This window comes from Danio rerio, chromosome 19 (genome assembly GCF_052040795.2).
Source record: "Danio rerio strain M-AB ecotype USA chromosome 19, GRCz13ab, whole genome shotgun sequence".
NCBI lineage: Eukaryota > Metazoa > Chordata > Actinopteri > Cypriniformes > Danionidae > Danio > Danio rerio.
Window position 1 is genome coordinate 9569268 of NC_141039.2, and position 26141 is coordinate 9595408.

A 26141-nucleotide genomic window follows, 5' to 3' on the forward strand; every position below is an offset into this window, starting at 1 on the left:
TCAGATATTGCAAAAATGTATTGGGGAAAAACAAATGGTTTGATTGTGTGTTTTCACATAAATAAGATTCTTTTTTCCCAGTGATGGGTTGCAGCTGGAAGGGCTTCCGCTGCGTAAAACATATGCTGGATAAGTTGGTGGTTCATTCCGCTGTGGCAACCCCAGATTAATAAAGGAACTAATCTGAAAAGAAAATGAATGAATGAATAAATAAGACTCATCTACAACGGTGTCATATCAATCCAAATTAGTTCAAATGTTTTATAAAGTATGTTATAAAACAGGACTTAGCAGTAAACGTCAAAAAGAGACAACTTAATGGATTTGGTCACACTTTACAATAAGGTTCATTAGTTAATGTTAATTAATGCATTTACTAACATGAACAAACAAAGAACAATACATTTACTACTGTATTTGTTCATGTTAGTTAACGTTAGTTAATGAAAATACAGTAGTTCATTGTTAGTTCATGTTAACTCATGGTGCATTAACTAATGTTAACAAGCATGGACTTGGATGGTAATAATGCATTAGTAAATGTTCAATTATGATAAATAAATCCTGTACATGTGTTGTTCATGATTAGTTCATGTTAGTAAATGCATTAACTAATGAACCTTATTGTAAAGTGTTACCATGGATTTATAAGGTTATAAGAGCAATGTAAACCCTATACGCTTTTTACTATTGCCATACTGACACACAATATCCAGAGCCTGAAATAAAAGCAATAAAACGTCTTAATATCAAAATGAAGAGATTATTTAGTCTTAAATAAAAGATCTTTCATTAGTTCGAACAGAGTTAAAAACGATGGTGTGTTTCCTGAAATACTTCTGTATGTATATACACTCACTGGCCACTTTATTAGGTACACCTTACTAGTACCTGGTTGGGCTCGTTTTTGCCTTCAGAACTGCCTTAATCTTTTGTAGCATAGATTCAACAAGGTACCTCAGAAATTTTGGTCCATATTGACATGATAGCATCACGTTGTTGCTGCAGGTTTGGCGGCTGCAATCAATGATACAAATTGGAGTTAATGTTGCCTTACTATCAGCTGGAACCAGTCTGGCCATTCTCCTCTGACCTCCGCCATCTACAAGGCATTTGCTCCCACAGAACTGCCGCTCACTGGATATTTTCTCTTTTTTAGACCATTCTCTGTAAACCCTAGAGATGGTTGTGCTTGAAAATCTCAGTAGATCAGCAGTTTCTGAAATACTCAGACCAGCCCGTCTATTAACCATGCCACATTCAAAGTCACTTAATTCACCTTTCTTTCCCATTCGGATGCTCAGTTTGAACTGCAGCAGATCGTCTTGACCATGTCTACATAAACAAATGCATTGAGTTGCTGCCATGTGATTGGGTGATTATATATTTGCACTAACGAGCAGTTGTACCTGTTAAAGTGGCCGGTGAGTGTGTGTGGGTTGAGTATATCCATCTAAATTGCTTATTAAGTAATTTAAATATTTCACTCAATACTATTTAAAATTCGTGTGAATCTAAATGCATAGAAAAAATAAATTCAATTCTTTTCATTCTTTAAATTTGATCCAAATAAGACATTATAGCATATGTATATGAATATTTTTTTGAGTAATGACATCATATTTCTTACTCAATCTATTGTTTTTCACATGCTTAAGCATGTTCAATCATCTTTAAAAATGTAACCTTTTTAGGTGGAAAATATAATTATTCTGCAAAATATATTTACTCTGCTTCTTTGGATTGATTAATCCAGACCTGTTGAATTTATTTACAGTATTTGAGGCAAGTAAATTATAAGTAACTGTAATTAACTTGCAAAAAAATAAATAAGTGATATCTTTTTTTGATAAAAAGTAATCTAATTACAGTAGTTAATACTTAAAGCCAACACTGCGCATATCAGGCTCACTATTAAAAGGGGAGATAAAGGAGATTTGAGCCCCATGATTTGCTCCGTGAGTGGGGCTTGAATTTTGCATTAGCATTCAGCAGAAGTAATGCTGTTTTGACAAGAGTGCTAAAACGCCTGCTGGCTCTTCTTGAATCTGTCAACAGTCAGTGTGTATTGTGCAATACACAAACACAACTGTTTGTGTGTGATAGTGAAACTAGACTAAAAATGTAAGGTGCACACTGGACATTTTACTAAATCAAAATGTCTTAAATATATGTGGATACCAAATGTGTGGACAGCAAACTATACACTAAAAGTGCTAGGTTGTTTTAACCCAAGTTTTAGGTATAGGCTAAAAGTATGAACGACCCCAAAAACATGTTCAGTTTAGATTTTTAAAATTATTTATTATTATTATTATTATTATTATTATTATTATTATTATTATTATTATTATTATTATTATTATTATTATTAATAATAATATTTAAAACTGTCTAAATATTCATATTTACCTAAATGAGGAGGATAGAACACCATAAAACATGACCCCTTTATTGATATGTAATGCAATGGTTTGGTTTCATGTGGGAGGTTAATCACTTGTAGCCTATTCAGTGGATTAAATATCAGTTGAATAGGACATCAAATAAAATCAGACCAAATTGGATTGACCAAAGACTAGTCTAACTTGCATTTCGAGTATGTGTGAAAGTGTTAATGGCTTGTTTTTATCCGAACTTTGTTGATTGGGAAGATGAAAGCATTTATGCCCTATGTGTTAAAAAGCCCTTACGGACTATCAACACCTATCCAGTCAGACTGAATGTCTGGGAGTGAATCGATACAAATGTTTATTTTTTTTTCCATATCATATTATGTTCCATAACTCTGTCGAATTTCTAAGAACACTTTGTCACAGTCTAATCGGAAAACATGTTTACAATCGATTCCCCAACCTCAGACTGAGCTACAGTATCTGTAGAGGGCGATCGACTGCCTCTCCTTCATAAAGAAGGAAGCCTGGGTTCTGATTGGCTGCAGGGCGTGGCTTGCGTGGAGGCGTTTCCACAAAACCAAACTGCGACGTGTAGAAAGTTTCATTCAGTACTGACTAGATAGATAATAGACGCGGATCTCTTGATTCAGTATTTGCATTACAGCTACAACCTGCATATTAACTAACTTGAAAGCAGTTTGCATCCACTGCACAGAGATTTAGAGGAAACTTTACCAGTTGCTGGTTATTTTCTTCATTTTGGATTGATTCACAGAAGGTCTATAATGGATCTGGTGTGGCTTTTATACATTGCAGCGAGTATCTGCGCTGTGTTCGCCTCAGCTGAGAGACTCACTGTTTTCTGGAATAGTACCAACTCTAAGTAAGTACTCATTTGTACCACATGTTCCTTTTGCAGTGCATTTCATATTGTAATTTTGCTTGCAATGTTATAATTACTCTGATAGGACGGCTAATCATTTTATTTTTTACTTCTATTTATATGTATATATATATATATATATATATATATATATATATATATATATATATATATATATTGCAAATTACAATGTTATTTGGTAACATATCCTATCTAATCTATGTGTGTGAGTATTAATTTGTATCGTAATATTGTTTTAATGGTCAGTGGATTTGATAGCTCCACTAGAGTTGGAGTCTCGTGTTTGTTTACACTGCAGACGCATTTTGACGTTGCAGCGTTACATCTTTACCTGTAACAGATTACATAATCCACGCACACTTATTCGCGTCATAATCTGTCTACTACCAATCACCTGAATATGTCGTGTGTGTGTGTGTGTGTTTGTGTGTGTTTTTTTTTACATTTGTGCATGTGATCCAAAAATAAGCTTCTTTCTTTGAAGATGCTTTACTGGGTGTGTGCTACGTTCTTGTACACACCTTAACAGGAATAAGTAGACCAACAAACTGACGTATGGACGTGAATACATTTAATGTAAATAACTAGTTAACATTCACAGTATACAGTATAGGTTATGCATGTGGTCAATTATTTGTTTGATTATACCCGACTGAATTGGAAATGAAGAGGAAACTCACAGGAATGTTTTGCTTTTTGACGCACAAGTCAGTGAGGTGTTGAAATAGGTGCTGAGTGACTTTTCCGATGACTGATAAACGCAAAGCAGATGACTAAATCACTGCTAAACTCAAATTGCCTATACAAGTCAGACGCGAGTGAATCAATTTAGAATTTTTATAGTGATTCGGTTGAACCGACTCAGCGAGTGTTTTGCGATGAGAACGTTGTTTCAGCGTAATAATGTATGACACGTAGTCTGTCAAAACACTATCTAATTACGTTATGCCTATTTAGCATTTAATTAACATGTAATTAAGTTTTAGTAGGCAAATTACATGCATTTATGTTTAAAATATATAGATAAGCCGAAAAGAAAATGACTGAATTTTCTCAATAGTAATTTATCCATATACAGTTGAAGTCAGAATTATTAGCCCCTCTGGACTAGTAGCCCCCCGGTTTATTTCTGTTTAACGGAGAGAAGATTTTTTTCAACACTTTTCTAAACATTATAGTTTTTATAACTCATTCTTTATAACTGGTTTATTTTATCTTTGCCATGATGACTGTAATTAATATTTTACTAGTTTTTAAGACACTTCTTTACAGCTTAAAGTGACATTTAAAGGCTTAACTAGGTTAATTAGGTTAACTAGCCAGGTTAGGGTAATTAGACAAGTTATTGTGTATCGATGGCTTGTTTTGTAGACAATCGGAAAAAATAAAGCTTAAAGGGGCTAATAATTTTGACCTTAAAATGTTTTATTATTATTATTATTATTATTATTATTATTATTATTATTATTATTATTATTATTATTATTATTAAAAGCTCATTTTATTCTTGCCAAGATAAAACAAATGAGACTTGCTGCAGAAGAAAAAACATTATCAGACATACTGTGAAAAGTCCCTTGCTCTGTTAAACATAATTTGGAAAATATTTTTAAAAAGAAAAAAATCCATTAATTCTGACTTTATCTGTATCAGTAAATGAATTGTCCCTCCAAAAATGTGTTAAATATTGAATGATTTTGGTAAAGAAGACTCTTTACCAAGAAGATGTAAATAGAGTTATTAAAGTTTCTTTCCTGATGTTAAAATTGCACTGAAAAACAATTTTTTAACACTGAAATGAAAGAGTTTCCAAAATATGTTTTACTCTAAACCTGCAAAATAAGCCAAAGCCATACATGTAAAAAAAGTTATCAATTTGATGTTGATATGGCAGTATTTATCCACATGTTAAACCAGAAACAATATATTAATTTTATCTCATGAATTTCTTCTTTAGTTTTACTGGTGACTCCATTACGTTTTATGAACTGATTCACTGAAATGAACCGATTCGTTCAGATGAATCAAGTTTCCTAAAGCTAAAGGCTGGCAAATAAATTGCAGGGTCATGCTGAATTACCGTAATGATTTTATCATCTTTAAACAGTTGGTGTTAATATTCCAATAGCCCAAAGGGAGTGAGATTGAATTAGTCATACAGAGAAACACTGATAACAGACAGAAAGCTGAAAAAATAGGACATCTGCCCCTTCGTGCAGACATATTTAAGCCATCCACTCTTCTTAGAACAAAAAGCGTTTGCTTCAGCAGATGTGATGATTACGTCAAAGTCCAAACAACTGTGATCATTTTATCGCCTGCGTAATCCACATACGTACTATTTTTATTCCCCGTCTTAATCTTGCCCTCTTTCTATGTGATTTAATCCTGTTTTCATAGAAATTCTAGTGAGGCTGGGCTAGATGAGATGCTTCATTTTCATTCTGCTTTTTTCTGCAGCTCTTTCTTAATTTCTTTCTGAATATTTTATTTTCATTGAATTCAATAAATGAAAAACTATCCAAGAAAAATACTATCGCGATTGCTTTTCTATGCATTCATGTGTCTGATGCACATGGTCAACAGTGTGTGCAGAAGTGTGTATATGTCTTAGGGGAAGGTTGACTCTAGAGTCGACAGACCATTGCAGCTGAACTTGTTTTTTGTTTTTTTCAGCTTGAGAGGTGATTTTGAGTCAGCTCGAGTAGAGTGCATGATTGAATTTGTTGGTGCGTGTTCTTGTTGTGCTTGCAGCTGCTTGCTGAAACACACGTGTTGTAGTGTTGCTCGCAGTCAATAGTTGATCAAGTGGAAGGTGTGTGTTTTTCTGTGTTTCTGAGCTGATTAAGGAGTGTCTTGGTGAGCAATAATTCAGCACTTGACTGACTCACTCGTATATTTATTAACCAAACGTCCTCTTTTAAATTCTCTGTGCACTCCTGTAGGGTGTTTTTCTCTGTTTAACCTTTTCAAAAATCATTTACCATGATTAATTATAATTAATCTAACGAATAGTACACCCAGCATTAAAAATGTGTTTATTCCCCCTTACGTTGCTGAAAGCAACAGAAGGCAGTACACTATTATCATATTAGTAAGCGTCATAAAAGAGCTCCAGATGACTATATTCCAAAATTTCAAGAAGTCACATGACCGAGTCATTAATCACTGAATATCTACCTTTCTCTGACATGTTCATAAAAGTTTATGAGATGTAGTTGAAGCTCAATTCATGATTGAATAATTGTTTTGAAGCCAATTCGTTTACAAAAATCAGTTGATTTGATGCTGAAAACTGAATTTTGTGGATTTTTGTATAGAGCTGGTCTGATCCCAACACTGTGAGTGTGAACGATTCTGGGTTCCACACAATCCATTTGAAATTAAGTTAACTTATTAGTTTTGAAAAATATAAGTGAATTGAATATTAAAACAATTAAGCTGTATCCCGTTTCATCATTTTAAGCTGTTTTGAACAAACACAAACTTCATTTTTGAGTGAATGTCATTTATTTAGCTATCAACGCTTTAAAAATTGCTGTTTGTCACTAAAGCTACTGCATGAAGTTGGAATATTGGAAAATCTCTAATAAGTTTTCTCAAAATCTCAGCACTATTTTTTTGTATTTGGACTATTTTAGCAACTACTACACCATTAGACGTGGGATAAATTGCTCTAAAGCCGGTTCTTTTTAAATGTGCGGGTAAAAAACTAAAACTTCCCCTTTAAACACAATATATTTTAATTTGGGGAAACATTCAAAATATTTTGCAACAGTTAACATGACAGGCTAAATAATTCAAATTTAAATCATTAGCTACATTTCCATCCACCTATTTTTATGCCCAGTTTGGATATGCGCATAAAAAAATCGCCAAGATGCGCATACATTTTTAAAATGCACATAAAAACATATGCACATAACTGAGTAGGATAAACTTTTTATTCGAAAAGAAAAGATGCGAAAAACCATGATGAAAACACATTTAGTGAACAAATTCCAGTATGCGCATTAAAATGGTCATGTGATTTTGTTATAAGAGATCATGTGACGATAAAAATGTGTGTAAATGGATAAACCAGCCGCCTGAGCACATTGAAAAACATCTGAAATGTTGTTTTGGTCATTCTAAAACGCCTTAACCGTTTTAGTATTAGTGTTATTACATTATTAATTACCTCCAGAACTATCAAGAGCATCTGTGCTCCGCTCCATTGTCCTCTGAGGCACAAGTAATTTATTAAATAACGAAAAGATTCACGCAGATTTTCTTACCGCAGCAAATTCCGTTTTTACTGTTGATATTTGGCGTCAATTAATCAGGAAGTGGCAATTTTGTTCTCTTTGACTCGTTGGATGGAAACGCCGCTTTATTCGCATATCTTTTATGCCATATTCCAGTTTTGCGCATAAAGTTAATTATCATTTTTGGATGGAAACATACAGTTAAAGTCAGAATTAGTAGCCCCCCTGAATTATTAGCCCCCTGTTTATTTTTTCCCAATCTCCGTTTAACGGAGAGAAGATTTTTTCAACATATTTCTAAGCATAATAGTTTTAATAACTCATTTCTAATCACTGATTTATTTAATCTTTGCCATAATGACAGTAAGAAACATTTGACTAAATTTTTTTTTTTTAATTTCCGTAATGTTAATTTTACATAAATCGTAAATACCATAGGAACGGTTTTACAGAAAATGTTGGCGGTTTTAAAACCACGGTAAACCTTGAAAGCAGTTATCGTCCCATGTCTATACACCATTCACAATGTCTCATATGTCCATGTAAAAAGAAAATACAGTTTTTGTTTTCAGAATAAGAGTAACTAATAATTTAGTTTGCTGAACTAATCTTTTAATCTCGCTTATAGATCCTAAACCTTTTTCAGTAATAGCTTTTTGTTGTTTAATGAGCACTCAGAGGCTTATAGAGATTCCTTCTCTTTCTTCTGTCTTTTATTTTTCTCTTTCCTTATCCTCTCTCTCCTACCTGTCCTTCCCAAACCTCCCTCCCTTTCCCCTGGCTGCGTGCCCCGTACCGCATGGTTAACTGGCACAAAGTTCAACCTCTCCTCTGCTCCCATTTTCTTTAACTCTTTCCCTCAATCAGTCCACTGAATCCAAATACCATCAGTACCCCCCAAAAAAAACTCTCTGACCTCCTCACATTTTTTTTATCTTCCGCTTGTCCACCATCACCCCATTGTGTTACTGTTTCACCCTGTATAAAGGCCTTTTACATGGTTTAACTCAGCCAGAAATGGGGGCTTTCTTGGGTTTTCTACCCAAAATGCCCCATTCACTGGTGGTTTTTTTCCATCGAACGGAGCTCTTTTTTTTTTGCTTGTGGGGTTTTGCCAGCTAAGTGCTTTTTTGTTATACGTTCCAGCCAAATTAGCGCGCTCTCACCGCAGATCTGCAGCGGAACAAAACCAGGGGCTAGTGTGACCAATTGTGGGGCAGAGTTCGCCGCCGAAATGAAGTGGCATTCATGCCGGGGTGTCTGTCACAGTGCGTCTCTGTAAATGTGCGGAGACGAGAAGTGGAGATAGAAACCGGTGATAAAGTGTCATTTCGCTTTTGTCTCCACGTCACTTAGCATTAAACTCATCAGATCCGTGTGTGTGCGTGTTAGATTGACAGTGAGAGAGTGAGTGATGAAGTGCCATTCATTCGTTGTAGCCTGTCACTCTCTATGGTGGTCTTCAAATAGGGAGGCCGGCACTCGAGCCCACCTCTCTCCTGATCTCCAGTCTGGCTTCTCCCTCGTTCCCTCTACCTTTTATCTCAGCCATACACGCCAGCGCTTTTCATCTTTTCATTCAGTTCCTGTCCTTATTTCCTTTCCCTGTGTGAAAGAAGGAAGAAAAAGGAGGTGTTGATTTTTTTTCCTCCCTTTGCTTTTCTTTATCGGTTTTGGCAGCCATAACCACCAGAGCCTGTCTCGCTTCGCTTTTCTCCTCCCTTTCACCTTCTTCATGCCTATTCTGTCCATTCCCTGTCTCTGAATACTGGCTGTATGCACAGAATTCAGATGGACGTCATTCACAAACCTCTACAGATTCCTGCCCATATTGTATTTGTTTTCCAAGCTAGTTTAAAGGGTTAATTCACCCTAAAAATAGTATTATTTAGTCACACTTATGTCATTCTAAACTACTATGTGTTTATTCCTCTCCAAAAGCACAAATGAATAGCATATTTGAGTTTCTGTTTAATATTTTTGACATGCTATCCTGTACACTATCTGACAAAAGTCCTGTCATTGACCCCAGTTGTAAGAGCAACAAATAATAACTTGTATATATAATCTGTAAGACTGTATCCCAATCGTCACAAATACTGCAGAAGACCTATTGGAACCAACATGGACCCAAGATTCTCATAGAAATCAGTTAAGTTTGGTTAAGGAAAATCATGGTTTGGGGTTACATTTAGTATGGGGGCGTGCGAGAGATCTTCAGAGTTAATGCCAAAATCAACAGTCTGAGGTATCAAGACATTACTGCTGCCCATTACATTACAAACCACAAGAGAGGGCAAATCCTTGCACTTCTTCTCATACTTCAGCCTCCACATCATATTTCCTGAAAGTGAAGAAGGCCAAGGTGCTCCAGGATTGGCCAGCCCAGTCACCAGACATGAACATTATTGAGCAATGTCTGGTGTAAGATGAAAGAAGAGGCATCGAAGATGAATTACGTTTTTATTTGTTGTTCCTAAAACTTGGATAGGTGACAAGACTTGTCAGGTAGTGTATATATGTACGTCAGTATGTTATTTTGTTTGTGTTAAAATAAAATCAGATGTCATTTGGCTACTTTTTAGGGATAAAATGAATAACATTCAGCATTTGCATACATTTTGTGGATTTTTTGGATGGGCACAGTTTTGAGCTTTCAATGGAACGACAAAAATCTACTGTATTTCATTTAAGTCTCTTGTATTTCTTTAAAAGAACAAAGAACATATCACATTTATAGATTGGGCTTCAATCACACAAAAATCTCATTTATTTGCAAGAACAAGAATGACATTTTGTGAGGACTATCACTTTAAAACTTGTAAAAGCATTCCATGTAAGTAACTTCCTCTATTCCCTTTCCATAGTGCTCTTAATCCATCATCTTATAAATTGTATCTGCCTTCATATCATTGATTACTGATTACTACTTTTTAGGGGTTAAATCCATAACATTCAGCATTTGCATACATTTTATGGATGTTTGGGATGGGCCCGGTTTTGGACTTTCAATGAAAAACAGGATATTTCTGTCATTCCATTGAAGCCTCTTGTATTTCATTGGAAGAAGAAAAAATTTATCACATATATGGATTGGATTTCATTCTCATCTCATAAAAATGTATTCTAGATTTGAAAGAACCTGAATTACATATTGGAAATCACTTGAAAACGTGTAAAACCCTTCCTTCCCTCCATTCCTTCTCCATGTTGTAATTATTCATCTTATTCTTATCATTGATTACTACCCCATGAATTACTTGCATAACATGCAAATGATGTGATATTTGTCAAATATTGAGACGAGTGCTCAAAAGTTGAGGAGACAGCCTTTTCCCTCATTAAGTATGAGTTAAAATCTATAACAGTCATCATTTGCATACATTGTTTGGACGTTTGGATGGGCACGGTTTTGGACTTTTAATGGAATGACAGAAATCTCTTGTATTTCATTGAAAGTTGGTGTTTGGAAGAAGAAAAAACATATCACATTCATGGATTGGACTTCATTCTCATCTCATAAAGAACATACGTTACGTTTTGTGAGATCTATCACTTTAAATCTTGTATAACCCTTCCTTCCCTCCATTCCTTCTCCATAATACTCTTAATCTGTCATCTTATAAATTCAATCTTCCTTCATACTATTGATTATTGACCAATGAAAGTCTTCTCTAATTAACTCCTACATACTGTACAAGTCCTCATTGGCCAGAAGTGTTTTGTTGATGTAAATACTTGTTATACATGCAAATGATGTGATATTTGTCAAATCCTGAGACGGGTGCAGCGAGTGCTCAAAGGTTGAAGAGACGGCCTTTTCCCTCGTTAAGCATGAGTTTCCTGGCCAAGTGTTTTCCCGGGAAAATGGCACATCCTGCGCGTACAATAAACAATACCTTTCTCACACACTCGCGCACGCAAGCGACCCGATTCTTACACAAGTCTCAGATACAAACTTCCTTGTACGCACGCATACTCTTGTGATTTACTATTCATGCAAGTTAGAGGGCTTGAGAAAGTGATCGGCTCAAAATCAAGAAAGCACATGACTACATGTTTGTTTCGCTCTTATTACAATCTGGCAGGCTTTACTGTGAAGAAGAGTCGTTTGTTTCACCTGTAATAAATGCTGTTATCTTTATGTTTGATCATAGAGCTGCCATCAAACTCTTTTAACTCCCACAGAATTCTCAGAATTGTTCTTCCTTCTCTTGGTCATTCCTCCCTTTCACCTTATTCCTATACGTCTTTGATTCATTCTTCCTGTTTAAGAACACATATCCAGCCGAATGTCTTTTTTACGGTGTATTTGACAGCATTTCACAGTAGTGCGCTAAGTATTTGACAGGAACATGCTGTTAAGGTAATATGAGGGTATTTGAATGTTTGTTGTCTTAGGATCTTGTTACAATCTCAAACCCCATGCGGTTTTTGTCTCCACACTCTTGGTGTTTGTACTGTTCTTGAATGGACTGGTTTTTGAGATGAAGGTCCATTCTCACGACACATTGCACGTATTTTATGGCATGGTGTGAGAGGCCACGCCCCCTGCAGGATAGCTAATGCCTGAACAATGATAGGAACTCCATTGTCTCTGCAATTTGAGCACTACTCAATCCCGTTCCACTGAGTACTACAATGTTTGTGTTTAGTTGTGCCATTTAATGATCTATGAGAGGACATCAGTGCCTATTAGTATGGTTGACCAGTACAGAATTACTGAAGTGTCTTGAAGGGGGCAAACATGTCAGGGTCACACTTTATTTTGATGGTCCGTTTATTGAATTTAAGTTACATTGCATCTACATGCCAACTAATTCTCATTAGATTATAGGTAGACTGTTAGGTTAGGGTTAGTGTAAGTTGACATGTACTTGCAAAGTTTCTTATAGTCAGGTAAATGTCTGTTGAAGGAGCAGTATCAACAGATATTAAGCAGACAGTCTACTAATACTCAAACGGACCATCAAAATAAAGTGTTCCCCATGTCACATACTAGACGGTATTTGGTTGGTCAGAAGATTTAATAAGAAACTGTGAGGTGAAGTCAAACAGTTTGTTGATCCAAGGTGGAAGTGAAAAACTGCACTCTTTGGATGTTAGTATCTTCAACATGTGAATTTGTTATTGTTTTGGAGGAAACTAACCTACTACTTTTTGAAAATTTGATCGAACCTTTAAAGACACCGTTTCAATTATACGTTTGGAAATGCAACTAGAGTTATGATTAGTTTAAAAGATAGTGTAACATTTTTGTCTGTGAGTTCAAAGGCAAACAAAACATTTTTAATAGATCTGTATCACACCCCACTGAGCCATTTCTTCACAAAAGACGGAAAAGTTCAATCATATGAGAAAGCCAATCTGACAACTTGATCAATGATGCCGAGAGACAAAAGTTTGAGCGATTTAAAGGGAACGAAAAAAGATTGATGAGGATAAGATGTATGTAAACATGATGGATTGAAAAAGCCCTGGTGTGGAATATTGTCTCGAATGGAGGAACTGGTCAGATTTGGTTTCCATGGCAATGCCAAAGGGGTCAGAGTTAGTGTCCACAGACATAGGTCACTAACCAAAATACCTCAAATTCCAGCAAACTGGTCTCTGATAGGTTGAGTTTGCCTGGGGGCGGGGTCAGAGTGAGAATGAATGGGGGATCAAACAGGCTTATTGAGTGCTGAGAGATGAACCGAGAGAGTGGACAGAGATGGATGGATGGAAGAAAACATGAAAGAGCAGGACTGGTCCGAGTCGGGGCGAGGACAAGCACAAGAGCTGCCCAATGAAGTGTATCAAAGGAGTCTTTCTTCACATTCTTAATCTCTCTTACACCTGCACAGTACAAAGCAGGGTGTTTTTTGCTAAAATATAGACGAAATCTTTCCAAACTAGTTTCTTTTTTTTGTTCATCCATCGCCCTGTTTCTATCTCCTGCCAGCCTTTGTTGCATTTCCACCCGAACCACTCCACTGTAACGCTCCAACTGTGTTTCTGAACAATAAAAGAGCTCGCCATGGGCCCCTCATCTTACTCTCTCTTTCTGCTTGCATTAAACTGAATGAGGCCCCTGGCCCCTCAGCAACCTAGTCCGGGTAATCCCGGAGCACAGAGCACCCGATGATCCTGCCACACCGCATTCCGAACCAGTCACCCGGAACAACAGCGCTTGCATTAGCACTGAATTAAAACGACAGAGGTTTTAGAGGCTAATGATAGTCAGCGAATGGAGGTGTGTGGGCAAAAAGTGATGGATGGATATTTGAACAGATCCCGGGTCAGAATTTCATTAATTACTGTTTAGACTGTAGTATCAGGTGGTGAAAGCTACAAAAGATCACAGATCGAATGACAGGGTTGTCGGCGGGCCCATTGTCAGAGTGTGTGTGTGTGGGTGGGTGTTTAAATACCCTTCTCTTTTAAACAGGTGAATGTGGAAAGAATGTTAACTTGTGCATTTTCTAGACTATTACCCAACTTCCCTCAATCTCTGTGTGTGTGTGTGAGTCTGCACTGCTGACTCCGAGTATTTCCTCAACCTCTCGCCCCCCTACTGATCATCCCCCCTTTCCCTGAGCTCCAGCATTCCAGTGAGTGATAGAGTGTTGAAATGAGAGAGCGAGAGGGAGGAGAGACCGACTGATAGACAGACTTAGAGGGGGTTAAAAAGAATAACAACGACTAAACTTTGAACTAAAGATTAAAAGATCTGAGATTAACCCTACAGTTGCCCATTTGGCACTGATGCGGGTCTATCAACTGTGCACATTTCACTGATATTTACCGGAAAGTGAGTCTAGGATAGAAAACTTCAGCTATTCAGGTTTGACGGTAAGTGTGGACGTGACTCACAAGTACCCGCATTCGTCTGCCAGGTCTCAGCGTTCATTAATCAAGCACATTCATTCTGTTTTTCGGTCTGAAGAAGTAGATGAGGGTGAGCGTAGATCGATTTACTAGTAGTTGTTTGGATTTTAAGTGTTTGTTCCTTGTATGGATGTATGTATATAATTTGTATTGTTAATACTTAATGTAAACTAATGCTAAGGGAATTATTGTGCATAGATTTGGCAACATTATTATTTACAATATTAAAACTTGGACAAAAAAAAAACATTAAAAAAACATTTAATATTGCAGATGTCTCAATGTTTTGTCTTTTTAAACCCCAGAAACAAAACCATAAAACAGAACCCAAGGCACGTAGAATATTGGTTAAGATACAGATACTCAAGATGAAGTTTAGCTTAGTATGTGAAATGAATGGCGCTTAATAAGCGAATAGCATTACTGTATGAATAAAGGCATTGATAAAGTAACTGTAGCGCTTGAAAGGACACTGGCATGAGGAGTACCCGCTGACCCCTGCATTGAGACGGAGTCCATCCCCCACTGCTTTCTCCCATCCATCCCACTGACTCCCAGCCCCCAGGGGCTGAGGGGGGGAGTAGCATAATTGCCCCCCTCTGGGACCACTTTAATTCCAGTCTTTGTGTTTTAATTGCCCCCCCTCCCGACCCCCTTTTGATGAACACATTGGGGCCATACCACAAACAGATTTTAATCAGGGTTTTAACGGGGTGTGTGTGTGTGCTGGTGTGCCAGATGACTGCTCACGAGCATCTGGTGACAGCAGTTCAAGAATGTGAGACATGTAAATTATTATTGGTGGGGAGGTAAATCTGCTTCATTCATCAAACAAAGATGCATCAGTGTGTGACTGCCGTACCCGGCCACCAGAGAATTGAAGTGTGTGACTAGGAGTGCTAAGTTTGGCTTTGCGGAGCTGTGTGTGTTTGGGTCCGCCGTGAGTGAAAGCAGCAGGCCAATTAAAAGGTTTGTGTGTGTAAGACTAGAAGAGGTCTGGAGCCAGATCGTCTGTCCTAAGACCCAGGGTCCCCCCCCCCATCAACAAACAAAAAAAAGAGAGAGCAGGAGAGACTCTGCAGACTTTGATCATAGCGCAGACGTGTGGATGTTGTCACACGCCGACAGAAACACCCACTCCTGAGTATAAAATAATGCTACTGCTATTTCCGCCAGACAGGGAGGATTTCTGAAACTCTCCAGAAATTAGGAGGATCCCAGTTAGTGTCTGCTTGAACCCTCAGGAGGTTTACGATCCAGGATTTCAGCATCAACCGAATATTTATTATTATGATAGCAAAATCTGTAATTCTTGTAAAGAGTATGTAAGCAGTGATTGGCTATGCAAGATCAGGGTGTTTCTATGTGGTTGCAATAGGGGCTCTAATGGTTTTTTACTTAGTAGCTCAACTAAAAAGTCCACCAGTCTTTGACATTTTAGCTCATAGATTAAGTATGGCTGCATTCTAAAAACGTACCGCTGTATACATTTCTGGAGATCGCAAATTATGTAGCCAAAAGTACATATGGCTGCATTTTGTCTTTAAAACGAAGGTTACAGGGCGGTATGATGCCATTCCTTTTCGCGCTTACTAGTCGATCGCTTACATTCGTGTGGACGGCTTTCCCGCTTATACCAGATTTTCCAGTAGCTCGCCATGTACGTCGAACTTGAGACACAGAAAGGAGTTGACCATGATGACAGGGTTGGAGTCTTGTGAGGAACGGTTCCAGTAAGTGGGGACAAAAACGCAATCCAAAAAATAAAATGAGTAAATAACAGGGTGAAAGTGTGGTAAAATTTGCAAACGTGGTAAAAATCATTCAAGGGCTTTTCTTTTTTCAGTTTTTTAAAACTGTTGGTTGGGTTTAGGAAAGTGGGTGAGCGACTCAATCTGCGCTTTTGAAAATACTATTGGTTTGTGTTTAGGGAAAGAGGTGGGTCAGTTGATCGGTCAGTCAGTCAGTCATTCGCCTCTGGCGGATTCGCAAAAACAAAAACTGCAAAAAAACGTACATCCTGAGAGGTATTTGGCGGTCTCCAGAAATGTATATAGAGGTACGTTTTCAGAATGAGCCTAGGTTGGATACATCCAACGATGCCATCTAGTCTAATGATTAATCAATCTTGTTAAGTAGTCTATCACAGCATAAAACAATAACAATTCCTCTCACAACTTTCGTTTCATTCAAATTCTAAGGCCTACCAAGCATGTTCAAGCATCACAGATAATATTACACTTTTAATAGACTGCAAAAAATTTAGACTACACTTTTGAAAGTGCTAGAAGTCAACCTAATTACCATTCAAAAATTCGTACCTTGGGAGCCTACATCAGATTTCCAGATTTGGCTGATATCGAACTCATAATGCGAATGTGTGAACCTGAGCTCAGAAGCAAGCATATGGAAGTTAAAGTGGCATCCGATGATGGATGGATGAATAAATAAACCAGGGCATTCTTTCTACCTCTGGCGTTCTTCTATCAGTGGGCTGCACATAAACAGAGATAGCAAACTGCCAGAGGAGCTAGAGGAGCAGAACCAAGAATGAAGCAAATGCAGAAAGCGGAGAGGAGCAGACAGGCAGACTGTCTCCGTCGCCTCCCTCCATGTGTCAAATGAAAGGGAGAAGTGTGGCGTAGACAGGGTGTGTAGGACTTCGTCAACCCGAGTGCGTGTGTTTATCTGTAATGAATGAGTAAAGGGAGTGTTGACGAAATGCAGATTTATTTCTCTATTTGCGTTTGTGTGTGTTTCAGCAGATAGTCAATAGTCATCGCTTGCTGATGCAACTTGACAGATTACTAATGCCTTTGCACAAATAAGACTGTCCTCATGAGACGAGGAAGATCAATATGGCGCGCACATTTACGCCAAGACGAACATGTTCCTGCCATTTCCGCCAGCTCTGACCTATTCTCTGAGAATGGACAGCATGCGGTACAATCAATGGACTGATGTTTAGAATAATCTATATTCATGCATCTGTCTGCGAAGAAATCAACATACTCATTTGTCTTTCCATTGTTCACATTTTTTTGTCTTGTCTTCCTTGCCGCCATCCCTTTGTGATTTGCCGTCTGGTCGTCTTCGAGATGCTATTGTAGATCAATGCGAGGGCAATTGAAAATGTGATTGCATCAGGTTTGGCATTCAAGTCAGTCGCTCCGTGAAAGTTCTCTAAAGGAAGAATTCTTCTCACCTCTGCGAGTGACATTGCTGGAGTTATTCTCGTTTCTTTGCTTTCTGGTTTGTTTTGTTGATCTCCAATGTTAGATGAGCTCGGCTAACGTGTGTTGTTTACATTTTTTCAGGTTCCGATGGGATGACTATGCGGTTGAGGTACGCCTGAATGACTACCTGGACATCGTCTGCCCTCACTATCCACTGGGCGAAGTGCCATCCCAGGACGCAGAGCGATATGTGCTCTACATGGTGGAACGTGAAGACTACGACACCTGTCGTCCGCAATCCTACGACCAAATGCGTTGGGAATGTGGCCACCCTTTCGCTCCTCATGCTCCCGAAAAGTTTTCCGAGAAGTTCCAGCGCTTCACACCATTCACCCTGGGAAAGGAGTTTCGACAGGGCGAGAGCTACTACTACATCTGTGAGTTGCACTTAAGCTTTGAATGCAACATTTATGGCGGATCGTTTTGTAGGGGTAGAGATGCTTTTGAACTTTCAGAAAACCAGTTATAGATTTATTGTCCCACAAACCATATGCTGAATGCTAAGTCTGTGAGTCATATCTGAGCCCTCCTTTCGCACCACAGTAATGAATACATTTCAATTCCTGCTATGCGCTGCTAAACTGGCAGCAAAACCGCTACGTGTCTTTTTGGCAACCCCGCAGGTTATCCTTGGGGAGTTTGGGCAGTAGGAAACACAAGAAGTCCAATTCAGCGAGCATGCGGACTGGAATATGAAGGTCTAGATTTAACAATGGTGAAATGCGAAGACCCAATTTAGACCGTTCCCATAAAGCATGTGCATTGTTAAAATATTGTGGAGTTAAATGAGGATTTTTTTCCATTGATAAAAATGCAGATGATTCATGTTGAGAGAAATACAGACAGTTTTCTCAATGGATTTGTATTTCTGACACAGTGTAAGCTCTTGCACATAGGAAGAATCAGAGTATAATTCCGCCACTGTAATAAAAGAGATCAGACACGGGTCACAGGTCCAGATGGCCGCTAAGGAGAATTGGCTTAGCCACTACACGTCTAACACTATTAGCCTCCTTTGTAATTAACCTGTCTGCTACCCATTAACTTATTTACCTTCCTACATTATCCTTTTATGTTCCTCTGTCCTGACGGGCCTTCTTTTTTTGCCCTACAGCCAAACCACTGCACCACCACGGACAGGAATGCCTGAGACTCAGAGTGGACGTCATTGCCAATGACGGTGAGTAGATGACCTGACAGATCTTAAAAATGCACATACTTTGCATTTCAAGTTAACTCACTGCTATTTTTATGACTTTCAGGTTCTCAAGAAGCAAGGGTTGGGCAAGGAACTAAAGTGGGAACTGGGGGAGGAGCTCACACACCGTCTAATCGGTTACCAGCAGGTACGGTTACACTAAGTTCATTCCATTAAATAACCTAGCCAATTATCCCCTTATTAAATGGGATAATTCTGAGGGAAAAATCTGAAAATACTGTTTCTATTTACTCACCATTTACTTGTTTCAAAGCAGGGGTCTGCTTTTTGTACGTGGATTAGTCATTTAGCAGGATTATGTTACTGCGTGATGATTCAGGATGGGTCCGTTTTTCAAAACTCATCTGTTCTAGCAATAGGTCTGGTAGCTCACATCTGTTTGGGAGCAGGCTTATTTCATTTAAACAGGATTAGATTTGGACATTTCAAGCAAAAGTATTACTGAAAGTATCAACTAAATGTTGATATTCTCTTAGAGTTAAAATAAAATATATATATATATATACAAATAAAACTTATTTATTCTTCTCCTCGAAATAAAAGTTGAGGGTGGTCCTTCCCAAGGGGTTTAAAGAGAACATTTATGGACTTCTTTTTTAGATACAAACGTTTAAGGTACTGACCCAGCTTCAGTACAATTTCTGAGTGTTAATAGACATGGCCAATACTCTAATGTTTTTAAAGGAATAATAATTTATGTGAGTTGTGCGCACATTTGACAGCTAATATGCCAGTGATATGATGCTTCGCATAAGTTACAGACACCTTTACTATATTTTTTTTGATGCAGAATTAACCTAAACAGCCAGTTTTGCCTCATGCCACACGATAAAGAAACTTAAATAGGCCTAACATAATATGGAAAATCCACTCTAAAAGTAAAACTTAATACATTTCTGAATGTCATAACGCTTCTGTGCTATCAGACAATCGTAGTATTGCTGATTGTTTGAGCTTGTTTAAAGAACCAAATTAGCCAGAGATCAATTATCAAGATTAAACGATCAAGGATCTGCCAAATCATCTTTCATATAGATATTTAAGCGAGGTATGAAGAACGGACCCCTGTTTGGCTTTGACTGTTTGACACAAAATAAAATATTTTCAAGAAAGCTGGTAGCCTGGAACCATTAACTGCCATCAAATTAGTTTTTCTAGCATGGAAGTCAATCGCTATGTTTCCATCCACAAATGTTTTATGCGATAGTCCAGTTTTGCAAATAAATTTAATTTGCCTCTTTGGATGGAAGCATATGTAACCCTACCAGTCCTACACCACCCAACCTGTTCCAAGCTGGGATCGAACCAGTGACTGTGGGCATGAGAGTCAGTTGCTCTAACAAGGAGGCTAAAGACCATTGCCTCTAGCGTCAGACGCTAGAGCACCTTTTAGAGTTCAGAGAAGTGAGGTTTACCTGCACAGCACTTCACTAGCTGGCCTCCGCTACACTCAACCCCCTCAACCTTACTCCCATCTGGATCACGCCACCAACGTAACCCCACCAGTCCTACCCCACCCAACCCGCTTCGAGCTTGGATTGAACTGGCAACTGTCCGCATAGAAGTCGGTTGCTCTACAAGCAGGCTAAAGTCCATGGCCTCTAGCGTCAGTCGCTAGAGCACCTTTTAGAGTTAAGAGAAGTGTGTTTACCTGCACAGCACTTCACTAGCTGGCCTCCGCTACACTCAACCCCCTAAACCTTACTCCCATCTGGGTCACGGCACCAACGTAACCCCACCAGTCCTACCCCACCCAACCCGCTTCGAGCTTGGATTGAACTAGCGACTGTCCGCATAGAAGTCAGTTGCTCTAACAAGCAGGCTAAAGTCCATGGCCTCTAGCGTCAGTCGCTAGAGTACCTTTCAGAGGTCAGAGGAGTAAGGTTTACCCACACAGCTCTTCACTAGCTGGCCTCCGCTACACTCAACCCTCCAAATCTCACTCCCATCTAGGTCACAGCACCAATGTAGCCCCATTAGTCCTACACCACCCAACCCTTTCCGAGCTGGGATTAAACCAACAACTTTCCTCATGGAAGTTGGTTGCTCCAACAAGGAGGCCAAAGAGACCATGGCATCTAGTGCCTGTCACTAGAGCACCTTTTAGAGGTCAGAGGAGTGAGGTTTACCTGCACAGCACTTCACTAGCTGGCCTCTGCTATACATCCCTGCTGAAAAATCCAGCTTAAACCAGTCTAGACTGGTTGGCTGGTTTTAGCTGGTCAACCAGCCTGGTTTTAGAGGGGTTTTGGCCACTTGCAGGCTGGTTTACAGCCATTTCCAGCCTGGTCTTAGCTGGTCAGGTTGGGAGATAACCAGCTTGACCAGCCTAGCCAAGCTGGGAGTCCAACCAAAACCAGCTATATCCAGCTTAAACCAGGCTGGTCAAGCTGGTATTTGCTGGATTTGGCTGGTCATTTTCCAGCCTGACCAGCTAAAACCAGGCTGGAAATGGCTGGAAACCAGCCTGGAAATGGCCAAAACCCCTCTAAAACCAGGCTGGTCGACCAGATAAAACCAGCCAACAAGCCTAGGCTGGTTTAAGCTGGATTTTTCAGCAGGGATAGCTAATGGTCTTAGGTTTTCAGCTTTCTTCAAAATTTCTTTTGCAGTGTTTAACGAAATAAAGAAATGCATAAGGCTTGGAACCACTTGAGGTTGAGTAAACGGTGATTAAATGTTCATTTTTGGGTTAATTTTCCCTTTAAGTACAGACAATGGGATTACTTGCAGGCCAAGCACTTAGACATAAGCACCTGCATTTCTGGAATTATCTTCGTGCATCTGCAACATCTAAATCTTTCATATCTGTTATTTCTCCGCTACAGATGATCCTGTTGTGGCTCTTCCCGAAGTGCAGAAAAGCACGCGGACGAACTCTGCCATTTCATTAGCATCCTGGACTGTTCTTACAACATTACTCCCTCTTTTATTATTGCTGCTCTTACAGTAGGATTGGAACGTTGGACTTATAAGACTGTAATGACATTGGCCTGTGTCGAAGCGCACAGTGGTAGCTCTTTACCTCCCAGTGCTGGTCATCGGGAGAAGCGAACAAGAAGTTGAATCTCACACCGCCGGCAACGGTGCTGAATCGAAAAACTGGAATGAAGAAAGCTTTGAACTTTCGGACACTTCTAATGAAACAAAAACGAGACGTCAGTATTTTTCTGGAAATTTTGTCCACGTAAAAGGGAGTTTTTTTCTCCCTTTTACATGTTTTTTTATATATAAGCATCCGACTACTCAAAACCTGGATAAGAAAGAACTCAAACTAGCAGTAATGGGGAATTTAGGTTAGCATGTACATCAAATTTGGACGACCCCTCAAAATGAAGGGACGCGAGCCAAGAATGAGCCAAAGAGCTTCTCACAGAGGAGTCCAACAATCCAATTTAAAAATTTTTTTCTCATGTTTCCTCGAAATAACTGAGTTTCGTATTAATTTATGTAGCATCCAATCAATGGATCTTATTCTCACTTTCTCCTGGTTTTACACGACTGTGTGCTGTACCTCGATTTACCCTGGAAATACAGCACAGAACACACACCAACCCAATTTCCACTGAAATGGTGCTGATTTGGCATCATGTTGGAGGAAAACAAGGGTCATCCAATACTGTTTACCAAACCCACTGACACACTTCCTTTCAGAAATGCTGTGTTGTTTTTGTACATTCGTTGTTTAAAGAGTTAGTAAGTTATTAGAATTGCTGCAGAACAAAATACTGTATATAGTGAGCAACAATGTTTACCGTGTGTGTGCATGTGAGAGAGAGAGAGAGAGAGAGAGTCTGTAGATGAAAGATAAGAGGAAAAGCTTAAGAGTGTGTGTGTTAGCAGAGGATCTGTCATGGTCTGACCTGGGATCAGCATTTAAACTGCCAAGCACAATCATTGAGAAGCACACAATCACAATACAAAACAGGACAACTGGAAGCCAACATGAGGGATTTTTTGCAAAACAGGCTCATTGTGAAAACGTACCCCGTATACATTTCTGGAGAGCGTGAATTATGTAGCCAGAGCTACGTATGGCTGCATTTCGTCTTTAAAACGAACGCTACAGGGTGGTATGATGCCGCTGATGGCTTCTGTTTCTTTCCGCACTGCCAGCTTACCACTTACCTCCTTGTGAACAACTTTACCACTGTTACCAGTTTATCTGGTGGCTTGCCGTGTACGTCGGCAGACTTGAGATGCAGAGAAGAGTTGACTGTAATGACAGGGTTTGAGTCCGATGAAGAACAATTCCAGACAGCAGATAAAACTAGAACAAAAGGCGGAAAATAAAATAAACAAATAAAAAAAATGGAGTGAGAATGTGGAAAGATATGAAAACATCATAAAAGTCAGGCTTTTCTTTTTCTGGGTTGCTTTTGAAAACACTATCGGTTGGGTTTAGGAAAGGGGGTGATTGGGTCAATCGGTGCTTTTGAAAATGCTATCGGTTGGGCTTAGGGAAAGCGGTTGGATGGGGTAATCGGTCGGTTGGTCAGTCAGTCAGTAGACAGCGGCCTCTGGTAGATTTACATGAGAACAGCAGGCTTGAATGGAACTCGCAAGAGAAATTTGAGATCTTAAAAGCATACACAGTGGCCTCTAGTGGATTCGCAAAAACAAAAACTGCTAAAAAAAAAGTACCTCGTAGAACGTATTTCGCAATCTCCAGAAATGTATATAGGGGTACGTATCAATAATGAGCCTGGGTTGGATTTATATATATGTTTCCATTTACCTAATATGTTCTCCGGGCAGAAGGAAAAAGTCAATTGAACACGTTTGACTATTTACTTTATTCTCTTAGAGCAGAGAAAACTTCTATAAGGTAAATCAAGAAAAAAATCTGCTTATTTGTATTGGTAACTGAGGAAATTATTTGAGTTTTTGTTATTAATTATGACTGGAATATATTTCTAAAATGAATATAGATTTAATCTCAAGTATCTTAACTGCCTTTTGCGTTAGTTGCATTTTAAAAGCAGACCACATAAAACAAGCAACTGAAATATTTGAGACCGAGTTAACATTTTTATTTGACCAAAAATTTAATGGAAATTACAAAATCCAGTCATTAGCAGAATCTCAATATAGTATACCAGACTACTCTTACAAGAAAATGTAAGTATTTTACGTTTTGTAATTTACATATTTTATGTTTTTAAATCGTAGAAAGATGTACGATTTAAAAAAGGAGGCGTGGCCTGCCCTTAAACCCAGTCATCATTGGGTGATGAGTAGTTTTTATTAAATTGTATGAATGAGATCATAAAAAATTCATCCAAATTAACCGCTAAATCAAAGAGTTACGAATTGCCATGAGATAGCGTTGGATATACAATATATATTCTCAAAAGCCCTAAATGCTGATTGTTTCAGTTTGTCACTACAATATAAGTAGCTATTTTGTTGTTAATCTACAAATACTATATATTACCAGTATCGGCTTTTATAGGGAAACTGGATTAGGTTTACACTTTGAGAAAGACACACATATTTATAACGCTAATCAGCTAAAGCACTATGAACAAAACTCCACAAACACTGATTCTGACATGATGTAGCTGTTTAAGCTCAACTCCGGACAGTTGTTCGTATGCACGTCTAGATTTTGCCAAGTTGGATGCGATCCTGGATTAATATCTATATTGATCATAGAACATCATTTTTGTTTGAAAATGTAACCCATAACTTTTCCCTAGCGCTGAACCCAACTCTAACCATACATTATTCCCAAAATCAGAGGGGAATAATAGTTAGATAACAAATATGTAGAAGTGCATAACTCTAACCGTAAGTCTAAACTTAACATTAACTGTATAAGTATCCCTTAATTCTGATTGGCTGATTGGAGGTTGTTCCAGGACCGATATAGATGTTAATCCAGGAACATGTCTACTTGGTGAAATCAGGTTGGCGTGTTTGCATGACTGACGCAGCTCTTTACGACTAACGTTAGTTCACTCCGACTCAGATTTTTTTTCCATTTTGTTTTTCTTTTTTGTTCTTATATTCTTATTTTGTACATGTATTGTGTAAATTGTATATTATGTATATAAAGAGTATTATATAAAAAGAGACCTTTGATAATAAAAAGTAAATAAAAAAAACAAACAGTTAATGTGAAGATTCTTATGTGAAAATAAAAAATATTTTTGGAAATGCTATTGTTGCCTACATTGTGTTTTGTTTTTGTGTTTTGAAAATATGTGTGAAGCCATTTCCTTTCCTCATAATTTTAGAACATGCACTTGTAAAATTATATTTATATTTCTTAATCATTTGGACTACTACTAACAATGTTTTTTACTTTAAACTGTATGGTTTACATCTTTATATAAAGCAAATATTTTCAACATTTTACAAAAAAAGAAAAATTCCAAAACGTGAGTCATATTTAAAGTCTCTTTAAGGCAAGTCATTTCACTCGGCAGCCATCTTTTAAATGCCTCTTGGGCAGTATCAAAGAGCACAGAATCACCAAGAGGCAACACTCCAGTGTGATTTGGGAAACAGCCACTAGATGGAGCGGCGGCCATTTTGGAATGAATATTCTAATAGAGCAACAGCATATTATAAGTCTTCAAAATAAACTATTAAAAGTGCAGATGATTGAAATAGTGTGTTGTATTGTCGTCTTTTAGGTTGTATCTCAGCTTTAATGAGCTTTTTAAATAAATAAATAAAAAACAAAGCAGCTGCTTGCAATCGCAAGAGCAAAAAGATCCAATTGACGGAATGCTTTCAGTCCAAAATGGGGGAATGGCGGGGCTGTTGCTGGGCACTGCTGTTGCAATGGAACGTTCTATTGAGTGTCGCCTCTTGGTCAATCTGAGCTCTTTGGCAGTATGCTCAGGCGTTCTGTTTGAAAAAGGAAACATCAAATTCTCTAAAACTGCTTGCCAAGCTTACGAATATTAGGACTCACCAATAATGTTAAACAATAACTCTCTTTAGTTTCATTTCTTAACTTTAGAATTACACAAAATCTGCAGAAACTCCCCGGAGAATCGTCAGTCTGTTGCGATCAATGATTGGCTCCTGTACTGGAAGGCGGGGCTTTATTCGCCATATTGACCGTCACACTTTTCTCCATTCAAAACTATACGAGTGACATGTCTTGTGTAGTCTGTAGTCATTTATATGTTTTGATCAAGTTGTTGAAGTGGCTAACTGTTGTATTGGTAACTTAGCAACCAACAGTAAATAAGACATTCATTTCCTTATCCCACTGTTCACATCATCCTTTTGAAAGTTTAAAACTATTTT

The 26141-nt window shown here is 38.3% G+C and overlaps 1 protein-coding gene across 1 annotated transcript; it reads left to right on the forward strand.

Annotated features, from left to right (window-relative positions):
• The first annotated feature begins 2997 nt into the window (after nt 1-2997).
• On the forward strand, nt 2998-25037 carry efna1a (ephrin-A1a). Its single transcript, NM_200597.2, has 5 exons — nt 2998-3279; nt 17735-18030; nt 18768-18833; nt 18916-18999; nt 21701-25037. The coding sequence occupies exons 1-5, from the start codon at nt 3182-3184 to the stop codon at nt 21823-21825; spliced, it is 669 nt and encodes a 222-aa protein (NP_956891.1). The 5' UTR covers nt 2998-3181; the 3' UTR covers nt 21826-25037.
• The last annotated feature ends 1104 nt before the right edge of the window (nt 25038-26141 follow it).

What these genes read in the sequence shown, in the direction of transcription:
- efna1a (NM_200597.2), top strand. Translation starts at nt 3,182, where the DNA reads ATGGATCTGGTGTGGCTTTTATACATTGCAGCGAGTATCTGCGCTGTG. An exon ending in CGAGAGCTACTACTACATCT is followed by an intron (nt 18,031 to 18,767) that starts GTGAGTTGCACT and finishes TTTGCCCTACAG; the next exon opens with CCAAACCACTGCACCACCAC. An exon ending in GGACGTCATTGCCAATGACG is followed by an intron (nt 18,834 to 18,915) that starts GTGAGTAGATGA and finishes TATGACTTTCAG; the next exon opens with GTTCTCAAGAAGCAAGGGTT.